Genomic DNA, 15,004 nt, shown 5'->3' with positions numbered 1-15,004 from the left:
ACTCTTGGAGAAGTCAGGTGAGTACACAAGGGTGGCCAAGGCTGCTGTGAGAAAAATGAAAAAGGCAGAGGAGGACTACAAAAGTCTCCTAATCCGATATAGGGCGGCCATATGTGAGATAAAAACACTGAATGGTAAGCTGTCCGAAACTTACACAAAAGTGAGATTTCTTGAGCATGAGGTTGTGCAAGCAAATGCTAAAATAGAGAGGGTCACCACCAAGAAGCTAGATGATGTTATTTCATCTCAAAAGAGCTTTTCAGACAAATCCAGATTGGGATATACCAGAGGAAGTAGCTCATATGGAAATGTCACTAAAGAAGTGAAGTTTGTAAAGGCCAAAGATCCAGTTGTAGTTGACCTTAATGAAGAGAAGCTTAAGATGGAGGAGAAGAAGAATGTGGTGAACCAACGGATGTTGAATCCCCGTAATCAATCTGTGGGCAGGTCTGAATCTCGTGCCAAGTCACGCCCACGACCACAAAGAGGTCCTAGAGCAACTTATGTGTGTCATTATTGCGGACTTCAAGGACATACTCGACCAAATTGCCAAAAGCTGAGAGCAAAGAATAGTGCAACTCCTCAAAGGTTAAGAGGACCTAGAAATGATAGAAGAAATTGGGCAGGTGATTAATCTAGAGATCAGAATGGTGATCCCGGAATGATGAATGTGATGAAGATGATTGGTGCATTCACCAACTGCTTGGAAAGCTTTTCACGAAGGTTTGAAAGCCCTAACTCCCGTACCCAATCCTATAAGGAAATCACCCAAAACGCAAGTGACGTGTGGGTGAAAAAGGGTACTCATGCATAAGCATTACAACATGTCCATGCATTAATACTTCCTATGCTTTGTGACGATGTTTGTTTGTTTGCTTGCAGTTTTTGCTGTTGGTTGTTAGCTTGTCTACTTGTGCATATTTTTAATTTTGTTTTATCAATCTTTTTGCTTTTAGTGTCAAAAATCCAAAAATCACATAAAAATTAGAAAATCAAAAAGCTTGATTGACTTTGTTGAGCTTTTGTCTCAAAACTTGTTTTGCCTTGTACCTTTGTGCTAATGGCTTTGTGCATTTTCGAGCATTGTTTGTTTTCATGCACTCATATCACTGTGGGAAAAATCTTGAAATCTATGTGATTGTTGTAAATAGATCTTCAAACTTGTCATGAATGATTAGTGAATGGTTATGTTGATCTAGAGACATGCATAGACTTGTGTCTATATATCTTCCCACTATTTATTTATGTTTTTGCTAAAAAGAGCTCACCAAATGTAAATCTCCAAATGAAAAGAAATATTAAGCTGCAAAAGCCTGTCGCACATTCTAGTATTCGACCAGGAAAAAGGGTAAGCGACTTTATATTAAAGAAAATGTTTATTCAAAAAGTCAAAGGGTTGTTCATTAAAGTGAAATATCAAATATCACTCTCACAATGAGAGGTGATTGCCTCAAAAGATCAAAAAGATCAAATGTTATGATTAAAAGTGGAGTCAAATGTAAAGCTCCAAGTTATGTTATCAAGTTTTGTGGGAGGTCATATATACATATTTCTATAATTGAGATGAGTCACATGATCTAGTGCTAATTGTGTATGTCTTGGTTGAATTGATCACTGAAGTTTCACATTAGACTAAGGACTATCTCATTGTTGATATCCACACATAACACACAAGTTTATGTTCAATAAATGCCATATTCATTTGTGTGATTGTACTTGATGAAATGTGTTTTCACATGCTCAATCTTTGTTAATTCAAGCACAAAAAGATTTTTGAGTGTTTTAGGTGTTTTTGGAAAGTATTTTGTTTGAAAAATCTGAAAATTTCAAAAATCCAGTTTTGCCCTGTTTTGGCGGCTCAGTCGCGGATATGTCAAGTCGCAAGTCTCAGTCGCATCTTCGCGGGTCATTTTTGGCAACTTGTTCGCAAGTGGAAGGTCCAGTTGCGGGGATTACTCAGAGATTTTCGTGGCTCAGATCGCGACTCACTCGCGGGTAGATCTTCCAGTTGTGAAAAACACTTAGAAAAATTTTTCAAATTTTTGTCCTCGAGTGTTTTGGCGGCTTGAACTGGCGACTTTGTGGCGACTTAATCAAGTCACGAAAAACACGTGTTTGGCAAAAATAGGGGCAGTTTTTAAATCTTTTTCAGTTTTCCCTCGAACATTTGTGACTGTTCATCTTCTCTCTAAACTATCTCCTTCCCAAACACTCTGTGATTCCATTTTCAAATCTCATTGGTGCTTCATTTCTTATCCAAATCATCAAGAAAAGATATGGGTCTTGTTTTCTTAAACTCTTTTTACCTATTTCATGGATGTTTCTACTACCATTTGTGATTGTTATTGTGTTCGAAATATTCCTCTTTTTGTGTGAGGATTATGGCTTGTTTTGATTGTTGTTGTTTTCATCCGCTTTCATGTTGAGTGGTCACAATGTGCTTTTTCATTATTCTGATATTTGCCTGTTGTTGAGTCTGAAAATCTTTTGTTAAATGGGTTTGGTATTTATTTGACTTGCTCATTTCACTTGCTTGAGTGTTGATGTTGGATTTCGGTATTGGGTTACTGAGTTTTTATGATAACATAATGTGTGTCTCTCAACCATGTGCTCTAGTTTGGATGCTTTGTTACTTCATTTTGAAATTTATTTCCTAGTTCATATCTTTTGTGGAATGTTTTATGATATCTGTTCTTAATGTTCAAATGTTGTATCTGTTTGCATATCATGGTCATGGTATCCTATCTCATTGACAGTTCTGTCAGTTTTTGTCTCTCTATGCCTTTGTGCGCTATCACCATTTTGCTGCACCTGTCATTTTGTGCTCTTTAGTATTGTTGGAAGTTTGGTTGGGTCTGCACTATCTTCAGTTTGTATTTATGTATTGAAATTTTTTTACTTCTATTAGCACTGAATCATGTTGACATTTATCTTGTGTGGTACTGTTGTTGGTTCTTTGCTGTGGGCCTGTTCTCTTGCAGATGTCTCGTCGATCTTCCAGGGGTAAAGACATTGTTGCTGACGATCCAGCAACACCAGTTGCTAAAAGGACTCGACTATCATCACAGGCATCTCAAGACCCCAATGAGGATAGGTTCAGAACTCCGCTTACCTCACACGTCTACTCAAACATTTTTTACAAGTCAACTCCTATAGTGGAACGGGTGGTGGAGTTTAACACCTTAGGGACCACTTTTATCCCTCGAATTTTTGAGAAACGAGATTGGGCAAACTTGTTCGGGAACTTTGATGATCCAATGAATGAGCTAGTCAAAGAATGCTTCTCCAATGCAACTGATCTTGGAGTTCAACTCATTTTCTGGGTCAGAGGAAAAGAGTTTGGCATTTCCCCAGACTCCATCGCAGATCTTCTTGGTATCACCAGACCTCAGAATGTGGATCTAACTCCTTACGATGAACGAACTCCAGAGGTTGAAGAAATTCTACAAATCCTAGGATCCGATCATGAAGTATCCAATACAGGAACATCCATCAGCACCGCAAAGTTTGCACCAGAGCTAACCACACTGAAGTTGATCATGTTCACCAATCTCTACCCACTGTCCAACACTACATTCATCAATCTTGGGAGAGCTCTATTCCTTTATGATCTTATTACAGGAGTCCCCATTGATATATGTGCTCACATCTACTACACCTTGACGAAGACCGCGGTTCGAACTGCAGCTCGAGGAATTATTCCATTTTGCAGTCTCATCATGAAGCTCATTCTTCGTGAAGGCATTGTTCCTCCTACAGATGGAAAAATGTTGACCCGTCAGCGTCCTATTTCCATGTTCACTCTTCAAGCTAGTAGAAGTCACTCCTCTAAAACACCAAGGAGTGCTCACATCTCTTCGGTTACTCCATCTGCTCCTGAGTCAGAGCCACCTGCACATACCACATCTACTTTGCGTGCTGTTCTTGAAGCTTCACAAGCTAGTATTCCGCAAGCACAAACTGCTCCTCATACTGATAGAGTGGGAAGTTTACTTGAGCATATTTAGAAACGCATTGATGAGATTGTGGCACTTCTCTACTCCACAAACAACCATGTCCAAATGCGTCTCGAGACTATGGAGAATCAGCTAGATGCTATTCAACAAAAGTTGGACGAGAGCCTTTAGCTATTCGTGCCAAAAAGGGAGAGAGCATTCAGTAAGGGAGAGAAAGTTCAAAGGGAAGTGTGCATAGTGATAGGGGGAGTACACACATACTTTTGTCATACTTTTGTTTTAAGTCTTATCCTCTAAACTTATAGGTTTATGTTTGTTGGATTTTTAGTGTTTTTATGGGTTTGATACGCTGTGTTTTTGGTGTATAGTTGTTTCTAACTCATAACTTATACTCTTGGTTTAATCTTTTATATATTTTGATGATGTTATTCAGGATATTGTGTTTCGTACCCATGTGCTTTTGTAAGCTTTTAGGGTTAATGTTTTATGCATAGTTTGTAGGCTTTATGGTATGTACCTTGCTTAATGTAGCCTTTATGCTATGTTGAAATCAGTACTTTAATCTAAATGTCTTGCATTTTGATTTATGTACTGTCACTCTTGTGCCCTTGTAGGATTGTTCCTAGATGCATATACCTTGTGTATTATGCATTGGTTAAGTGTTGTTCATACAAGTATCTTGCCTTGTGCTTGTTAACTTGTATGTCCTTGTGTTCATTCCAAGTGTGAATGAGCACTGTGATCACTACCTTGTGGTGTTAACTTGGTTGATCAAGCCATGGTTTGTTTCTTAGCTCCATCTTTGCTTGATCTCATATTGCCTGTTTCATATGCATTTCACGATTTTCTGCTTAACAATGATCATGGTGTATTGTTGTGTTTTAGGAGTCTTATGTTCATATGATTCAAGTGCTTCACAGCTTCTAGAGTTAGGTGTGAGTGAGTTTTGTTCAACTGTTCCCAACTCACATGTTAAGTCTAGAGTCTGTTTTAGGGTTTTGTCACGGAATAGCCAAAGGGGGAGATTGTAAGGTTGAATTTATTCAACCATCTAATTGGCTTTATTCCGTGCCAAATTTGCTTGTAATTCAGCATTTAGTAACCCTGTATTTAGGTGGGTTTGATGTAAGGGTGGTGAGTGAGATAGAGTGAAGATTGCTCAAGAGTATGCAAGAAAACAGAGACTCGCGGCTTGGCCTCGCTGGTGACTCGCGGCTTCAAGCCACTAGACGCAGCACACGTGCCAAGCATGCTGGAAGGTGAACAGTCATGCAAGCTGGAGCACTACAGGACAAAACAGGACAACTGGCCATACGGTTATCTCGCGACTGTATCTCGCGACTTAGTCAAGCCGCGAGGTCAAGCCGCGAGCCACCCCTGTTTTGTAAAACCTGACGTTTCACATTCCTCTCACACTCCAGTATAAATACCCATTTTACCCACGATTGTAAGAGAGCTTCCAGAGAGAATTTTGAGAGATAAACCCTAAAGAAAAACAAGATTGATTCACCCGCAATCTATACATTAGAGTCTCTTCAAATTCCTCAACTCTCTTCCTCTCCATTGTCAAATCCTTGAGAGGCATTATACCAAACCTGGTTCTCACCATTATCATTATTGTGAGAGAGCTGTTTGGATTTCTGAGAAGCAGTTAGGAAGGAACCAATCTTCATTGGTTGATGCTACGGTTTAGTAGCGGAATCCAAGAAGCTAGAAAAGAAAAAGGTTCGGCGCAACCTCGTTGGAGCAAGAAGCTTGGAGGGCTTAGGTGTACTGGGTAGATTAGGCTTGGAGGGTCTATTGGTGTCCATGTATCCCAACTGTATTTTCTAGTGGATTGTTTACCGCTTGGAGGGCGGCGGAGAGGTTTTACGCCAAGGGCTTCGGTTTCCTCTTCGATAACACATCGCGTGTTGTCTTTGTGTTTGCATCTTCCTTCCTCTCTATCTTTGCCTTTTTATTATCTACTGTGGATTGTGTTTTATTTCGGCTTAGATAGTTTTTACCAATTCCATATTATAGCTTATGTTAAGTTTCCGCACACTAGTTGTTTGACATATTGCTTGAATTGGTTAAGTTGTAATTTGGGGGTCTAAACGTTCAAAGGTGTTTATACACGTTTTTGAACTTTCAACATCTGGCTGAGGCATTTGAGGATAGTCTTTCAAAGATTTCCCATATTGTTGGAGGATTTGATCAATTTCATACAAGCCATAATTTTTCAATTGACTATCAGATAATATCAAATCATGAAAATGGGAGATATGTCTTTGTCTATTAAGTATATCTTTAGTAAGAATTTTCCAATTAGAATCCCATAAAATTAAAGGATCAGATACTTCACAAAACATGAGTATGGTAACAAATAGTTGGCGTAATTGTTTGCCATTGGCCCAATGTGCAGCTTCATTTATGCATTCATGCCACTCTTTATCATCATCTAGAAGCCCAAGTGCATAACATGCATCTTTGTAAGTAGGATAAGTAATATTTTTTACAGTCATTATCTCTTTAAAGTTTTTTGGGCCTTTGACAATGTTAAGCAACATTCTCAAGTAAAATCGATCTCCACTTGAAGGGTAAGCATTATATACTCTTCCAATACATTTTCTACCTTTTCTTCGTTTCCATTGCTTAACATTTTGATGCCATACCCATTTTGTAGGAAATTCAGCATAAGTCAACTCATGAGCATCTTCAAAAGCTTCATTAGTTTTCATCCATTCAGTAAATTTTGTGTCTTTGATTCCTGGCCTTTGTAAAATGTTGTCCAAATTTGCATTTTCTGGATATATAATGGGATTTTCATTTTCTAAATGAAAGGTTAATCTTTCAACTGGTGGATTTCGAAATTGAATTGGAAATTCAAATATTCTCCAACATGCTTCAGAAGCTGAAATATACCTACAATCCAAATATGCTTTGGTCTCATCAACAACAATGCTTGGTTGTTGTTCGTCATTATCAGTACCTGGCAGATTCTCTTGTAAAACAATTGTGACTCTATCAGGTCCCTTATTTATGTATTTAAATAAATATTGAATCGATCGAGATCTATTGCACCATTCTACATTCAAATGTGATTGGTACTTTACCAATAAGTCTACATTATATGGCACAACATACCGATTATCCAAAGTAATTCCATTTTTTACTATTGTCTTCCCATCATGTCTTCTTCTATAAATGGGGAAACCTTCTTCATTGATAGTTGTCTCTTCATAAAAAATTTTTGGAAAATGTTTTGTACATTTATCATTAACCATACAAGGTGATCTTGGGTTTGCATATCCACATGGCCCATGCATTATAAACTGTTTTACATCTTCATAAGCAATTGGATCTTCATGTGGATCTGGTATTTCTGCTGTAATAATACTATCAATGTTTGCTGGGCTTGGGCACTTATCTTTTGGATCCAAGAAAAGGAGAATATGTGCATGCAGAAGTCCTCTTTTCTGAAATTCGATTGTGTATACTATTGCAATGACTCTTCCAAAATGAGATTCATGCCTCAAATCATGTAATAATTCATCCAACTTTATTTTAAAAACCCTTGTTACAATATCTGGTCGGTCCCCAACATATTGGCCTTCTATAAATTCCAAGCACTGTGTGATTTCAGACCATTTTGGATTGCAAGTAAATGTCATAAACAGATCTGGATATCCTACCCTTCTACATATAGCCATTGCATCTTGATAATTCTGAGCCATGTATCTTGGGCTTCCAGTAAAAGAGGAAGGTAAGATGATCCGCTTTCCCACTGTTTTTGGATTTGTATCACCACGAAGCACAGCATCTTTAAGCCCACCATATAGTTCAGATCTTAATTTCAATTGGTTTTGCCTTACCCATTGTAATCTTTCCTCTTCAATGGAAGTATAGGCATCGACTATGAATTGTTGAAAAAGCCTTCCACCAAGCAACAATGTGTTACCTTCATGAGATCTTTGTTGAAGTCTAAAAGCATAATATTCCCTCATTGTTATTGATTCTCTTTTTTTAGATCTTGTTCCATCAAAATTCTTATAAGGTATATCAGATGTATACCCATCTTCACCGTAAGGAAAAAGCAATGGATATTGTAAAGCCATATAGCTCGGATGACTTCCATATATACGCTGCAATCCTGAACTCTGGTTTTCAACAATAATATCCCTTTCACAATTTTTGGTATTTAAATCTCCAACAATAATAGCAGCAACTTCAGAAGTATCAGGCAAGTTATACTGTCTAGAATCATAATTGCGACTTCCAATAAGCCGTATCCTTACATCATGCATATCAGACTCATTGAATCTGTCCCTAGCCATCCTGAAGTACTTGACCAATTGATTGCAATTGTCTAACATATTTAATAATCCAATGACAATATCTATATCCACATCTTTCTATGATTAGCAGATGTAACGGCATCAATTCTGTTTGCAATCTCATTCTTAGTATCATAAATATAAAGCTGTGCAAATTGTGTCTTTTGGCCATCAACAGGAATAAGAGATCCAATTCTATGATAATTTTGGCCATTTAGACGAAAAACATATGGAGCAGTACCATTATTCACTGAACGATCTATATTACCTCCCAAAGAAGTGAAAGCGAAGAGAGAATTATAGATTCTTATCCCCACTCGAAATTTATTTGATCTCTGATCATTGCTCATGCTGAGCAATCTTTTAAGAAAAGGTGGAGGATCCTTCAAAAACGTAAGTTCAACTCTGCCTTCTGAACAACATAAACTGAATTTAGGCTTCTTAGGCTTTCTAGATTTAATTGTTCTCTCCTCATACCAAAGTTGAGCTCCACAGTGTTCACATACTTGTGTTGGAGGTCCTAAATTCATTGCGTCCATAAATTTTCCTACAAAAAAATTGAAGGATCATTTTTTGGGAACCTAATATTTAAGGTTGGTATTGAGGACTAAAAATTGTAATACTTACGATGTTTTCGTCTAGGGTCAGAGGTTGGAAGATTATTTGATTCTCTATCAAAGTCATCACAAAAATCATGTTCAGCAACTGTAATATTCATTGTTGAGCTTTCACTATCATTTGTTCGTTCCAAGTCTAAGATGTAAACAAAATCAAAAATGAATTCTTCAAAGCAAAATTTCTATTTAATATAATAGAATTCTTAATATACCTCCAGCTGCAGCAGATTGAATGCTACCTTCTAGCAAAGGCAATTGTTGCTCAGTTATATTTGTGGTAACACTCCCATCTTCATTCACAATAGTTCTTCCTAATCTATTCACTAATGAGTTTGTATTTTTAGCTTCGGGATTATATTGTCTCCGTCGAGTTCTTCTTACAAATGTTTCATCATTGCTTCCAGAATGCAATGATTGCGTTTCACGAATAGTGGTGTGTGACAATACGTTCCAAGAAATTGAGTCTCTTTCTATTGAAACTTCTCCTTGTAAAGCATCACCACAAGATAAGGGACTGGATACACCATCAGAAACATTTCTTTTTTTATTTAATAGCATTCTTTTAGGTACTGAAACATCTGAAGGACTTCCCTTTAATGAAGAATTTGTAAATTTGGTAGGTACATTTCTGTTTTGTTTCTGTGATAGAATCAGTTTTCTTCTCGCTCTTGAAAATAAAGTGGACTCCATACTAATATAATAAAAAACATAGTATTTATTGAAGATCAAATCAGAACTATTATTGTATAAATAAAAGATAGCAAATAGAAGTTAAAAAGGGGAATATTCTTTCAAGCATGTATCTATTGTTAATTAGCATTTTTTTGCTGTAAATTTTTGTTGAAGATGACATTAATAATTATTATGAATATGTAGAAAAGAAATGCAACATAAACTTTTTAAAAAAAATTGGAGCAATTGTTAACAAACCTGGACTTGACACAGTTAACTATGTAGCTCTTTACCTCAAAAAGTATGCAGCTCTTTATCCAAAAATGAGAGGACCTGCAAAATAAGTTTTATTATAACTTTTTAATTTTAAAATTTAAACTATCAATTAGGTTCATAAGCCATGTTCACCCAAATCCATTCATGTTTATTTGATCTGCTTAGAAAAAGCCATTTGCTTTCTATTTTTAATGCATTACAGATATGATATGGCTTCAAACCATTGGCAGGAGGAGCCACATGTTCCAAAAGAAACTCATTTACCAAGCATTGAATTAAATACCTTAGAAACAAAGTTCTACCATTGTCTCAACACATGTGATTGAGTTTTAGAATTAAAGAAAAACTTATTTCTTGGTGTTCTAGAGTTTTAGAATTAAAGAAAAACTTATTTCTTGGTGTTCTAGTTTTCTGCTGTGATTGTTTTTGTAAATCTCTTTTGATTTTTGAACCTATATGCTATGCTACGTTTAATATATGAGATGGAGGAATAAAAGTTTTTGTGGTAATAGTGAAGAAATTCATGATTATTATTTTTTAATAATCATAGCGTGTTTATGCTACGTTTAATATATTAGAAGCCACATGTTATTTATTTATTTTTTTGGTGCTTTCTTGGGCACCTTGCCTCTTCCTTTTTTTTCTTTTCCTTTCCTGGACATTGCCTTCCTTTTTTTTTTTTTTTTTTTAGCTAGACATGATTTTTATTTTTTAATAAGTTGGGTGATTGTTTCTTTTTTGGTTGTTTGTCACTTTTTTGTTTTAATTGGCCATCATTTTTTTAACAAAAGTGTATGAGTAAATTTATACAAATTCACTTTTTTTCTATTCCTTCACTTTTCCACTCTCAACCAAATAAAAAGGAGAGAAAATAAAATCTTTTTTATCCTCCCACCATTTTCTATATATCCTCCCACTCTTTCACCCCTCCAACCAAACGAAGCTTAGAGAAAGTAAAGATGGAGGAACAAACTAAGATGGAGTAAAGCAAACAGAGAAAAAGGAGAATAAGAAACAGGTTGTATGCAAGTTTCCAATGATCTCCTCATAGGTACCTTCTCTTCACTCTCTCTTGGATTTTCCATCATCAATTTTTTGCTTTCAGTTCAATTTTTTTCCTTTGAGTTTTTGAATTCCCCTCAAAGTATTCGAAGAAATCCTTGAACCAACTTTTTTGTCATCAATTGCTTCTTAATTCTAATTTTGGTGTAGGTGTGCGGAAGAACAAAGGATATTATTCATATGGAGAATTTCTATTTGGGCTCATTAGAGAAAATTTTCATTTGTAATTTGGATATTTTAATTTAGTTTTTTAATCTTTGGTGAGTATGTAGGTTGGGAATGGCATTGATGGGTGTGATGAGGCTTGAGTTGGAGATGAAAGTCATTGTTCAAGTTATGGCTGGAGTGTTGTTTTTTACTATTTACAGTCTCACTATTGCTGTTATCATTGGTACATGATTTAACGCAAAGGCCAAATAAAAGTACATTTTTGATGGTTATGCACATATATCATTTGGTCTTGCTTGTGATTTTGCAAGGCTCACTACTGGTATGGCAATTGGTTGTGTTGGTCATGCAGGTGTTAGCCTGTTAGGTCTATTATATATCTATTAATATTTGCATGTATCGATTGGTTCCCGCATTATCATATCAGCAATTGTTATCTACTACATTGTGGATAGAGTTTTTGGGTTGGTTTTGAAGTTATTATTGCTAGATTTGTGCTTCAAATTCAAACTTCCTACTGATTCATTTGTTTAAGTTACCAGTTGGATGAGCTTGGTTCGCATTAGTGTTTGTGTGACAAGGTTGACATTTTTAATTTGGAAAAACAAAACAGCTTGTCTGGAAATTGAAGGGTGAAAAGAATGCAGTGCTTACTCAACATCTATTTAAAGTTAGGCTATATTTTGTTTATAAACCTAAGGCTTAAAAAACTTCACAAGCCCAAGATGAAAAGCTTTAATTTGCAACTAATCTACCACGGGTGTTTTAAACGACATATGATGGCAATTGAATGTCATTATAACATATGATGATTTAATTACTTCACAAATGCTATATAAAAAAAAAAAAATTAGAGTTTGGAAGCAGTAGGTATTTGGCTTCTTGGTTGACGTAATTAACCATTTTAACAAACAAGTTTACTTCTAAAATAACATTACACTGTTGGGCATAGTCTTTTCATGGCAAAAATGGCCCATTACCATCAATTTTCAAAATAATTTTCCCAGAAACACTGTTTCCAAACTATATAGCAATATACCACTTTTTTAGGTACTCGAGTTTGGCAAGCTCGAGTACCATGTTTTTTTAATCCACTATCGCCCCATATTCAAGGAGCCCTATAGTGGCGTTTTTAATCCCTATAGTGACGTTTTCGGGCCAAAAAACGCCACTATAGGGCCTCATGAACCTGTTATGGGGACTTATAAAAAAAATTTTGCAGGAAAACGCCGCTATAGGGCCCAAAAACGTCACTATAGGGATTAAAAACGCCACTATAGGGCCCCGTGAACCTGTTATGGGGACTTGTAAAAAAAATTTTGCAGGAAAACGCCGCTATAGGGCCCGAAAACGTCACTATAGGGCCCCTAACCTGGTATGGGGGCTTAAAAACGCCGCTATAGGGCCCGAAAACGTCACTATAGGGCTTAAAAACGCCACTGTAGGGCTCCTTGAATATGGGGCGACAGTGGATTAAAAAAACATGGTACTCGAGCTTGACAAGCTCGAGTACCTAAAAAAGTGGTATATACCTATATAGTTTGGAAACAGTGTTTCTGGGCAAATTATTTTGAAAATTGATGGTAATGGGCCATTTTTGCCGTCTTTTCATGATAAATATTTAATTAGATGCTTTTGAAAACAATATTCTATAAACCTTAATGACATGATATGAGGGTCATCAGCTTTGTCACAAAAATTTGGATCTATTAAAAGTCAATAGTAGAATTTCTTTCCCTTTTTCTTTGAGCTTTTTGCATTAGAAATTATTGCAGTATCAAAGTTTTGTTTAAATGTTTGCACTAGAGTTTGTTTTAGATGTTTAGTACATTTACTTGAAAGTAATTAAAATTCTGCACCTTAAGGTGTTTTCTCCTATTTTATTCATAGAAATTTTAATATAATAGTTTAGATTCAAATGCAAGTTATAAAATACAGATTTTTGGTAGCTATTTAGATGATAATATGCTAGAAAAACAAGAGGTCAAATTTTTTTTTTTTTTTTTTTTTTTTGAGAAACAAACACACACACACAAGGGAGAGGGAAAAGAGTTTGATTATACATGAGATGTGCTCACCTTATTTGTAACATTTTTAGACCAGTGCGTAGGCATCCCTTTGTAATTCAAAGATTTTTTTTTTTTTTTTTTTGGATTTGGTAATTCCCATATATATATTTTAAATATTTGTGATAGAACATAATATTATAATACTCTTAAAGTTTGTATAGATCCAAATTTAGTAATTAGTTTTGATGAGTTATAATATCATTCATATAGTGTGACTATCATGATTATCATTAAAATTATTATCTCAACTTTGTGTGAAAAATTAAAGAACATTAAAGCTTAGGAATAGTAGATCATAGGGTAGTTTGATAGATGGGAAGGCATTAAAGTGTAAAGAGCACACCTTTGTTTGAGTGAAAATTCTTTTCCATAATTTTTGTCATATATAAAGATTGAAACATTTTATTATTTAAATTACATCTCCCCCCTTCCCCCTCCAAAAAGGGGGGGGGGGGGGGGGGCGGGGGGAATAAATTTTTTCTTTTGGGAGAAAAAAGAGGGAAAATAAAACTTAAAAGAGAGATTGTAAGAAAAATGAATTAATATTGTTTGCCCTCAGATTGTTGACACTAATTCATTCATTACATACTAATATTATGGATAGTAAATTATAAATGTTAGGATTGTTGAAAATAATTCATTCATTGTATATTAATATTATAGATGTTATGAGATTGGAAGAAATTTTTTGAAGAAAGCAATTTGTTTTTCTAGTATTTTGAGTTTAATTTTTTTTTTTTTTTTTTTTTTTTTTGTTTCCACCATAATCTTCAAGTGACCAAGGATCGTTTTGCAAAATCTAATACTGCAAATGTGAGATTACGTCTCATTAGTGGTTGTATCTATCAATCTTCACAATACAATGTAGGCATGCTTAATATAAAAATATTAACATTAATAATAGAAATTAAAATTTTTTTTTCACTACTATTCAATGTTTTTGTGCGTAAGCATGGGTATATGCTAGTTTCATTAATATAAAAACATGAACATGGGCATAAAGTTATATATAGTTATGAATTAAATAACTAAATTATTATATATTAACTAAATATTAATATGTTATATATAATTAATTAGTTCATATACTAAATAAGTCTTTGGTTATATTTTTATTATTTTTATTTTGTAAATATAAGATCTAAAAGCTTACTTAAATCATTTTAACAAACGTTATATATTTTCAACTAAACATATTTACTATTATTAGTTATTTAAAAAGACTTATTGTTTATTTTTATAATTTTAATAAATTATTTATGACATCATTGATCAGACCATAAATCCGACTCCTGTTTGACCATAAAACCGATAACTAGTCATTTTTTGGTTCTTTATCCTTACCAATTTTTAAAACCATATTTTACACCCATTTGTTTGCTTAAGGTCACTACCTTAATGATGGAGTAAATCATCCTCTCGTACAGTAACATGACAGGTGTAGGCGATCTAGTGGTGAGATTCAATTTTTAATTTTTAATTTTTTTGGGAAGAAGGTGAGATTCAATTAGTATCCACAGTCTTGATCAATTTAATAACTTATAAAAATTCATTACTTTCTTCCTTTGGTCTTTTAACCACTAGCATAATTTTTATACAGAGGTGACATCACATCATGAGCCACATTTAAATATTGAAAATAATATACCCATAATAATCAGAAAATGCAAATTTTTATTTTTATTTTTGATAGAAGTGAAAACGCAATTTATTAATAAATAAAATCCATAAAATTGGTTTTTGAGGGGAGGAGGGTGTTGCATACTGTATAGACACAATTTTTATATCTAGGGTGCTGATTGCAAAATTTGAAAATTAGGGGGGCAAAATACAAGTTTCCCCAAAATTTAGAGTGGCTATGTACAATT

The 15,004-nt window shown here is 34.8% G+C and overlaps 1 protein-coding gene across 1 annotated transcript; it reads right to left on the bottom strand.

The window, feature by feature from the left end:
* Positions 1–6,158: 6,158 nt before the first annotated feature.
* On the bottom strand, positions 6,159–8,272 carry LOC126700884 (uncharacterized). The gene is made up of 2 exons (XM_050399056.1): positions 6,296–8,272; positions 6,159–6,185 (listed from the first exon to the last, which is right to left on the bottom strand). The coding sequence occupies exons 1-2, from the start codon at positions 8,270–8,272 to the stop codon at positions 6,159–6,161; spliced, it is 2,004 nt and encodes a 667-aa protein (XP_050255013.1).
* Between the last annotated feature and the right edge of the window lie 6,732 nt (positions 8,273–15,004).

Source organism: Quercus robur, chromosome 9 (genome assembly GCF_932294415.1).
Source record: "Quercus robur chromosome 9, dhQueRobu3.1, whole genome shotgun sequence".
NCBI lineage: Eukaryota > Viridiplantae > Streptophyta > Magnoliopsida > Fagales > Fagaceae > Quercus > Quercus robur.
The sequence above is the reverse complement of the archived record's forward strand: the minus strand, read 5'-3'. Positions and strand labels throughout refer to the sequence as shown.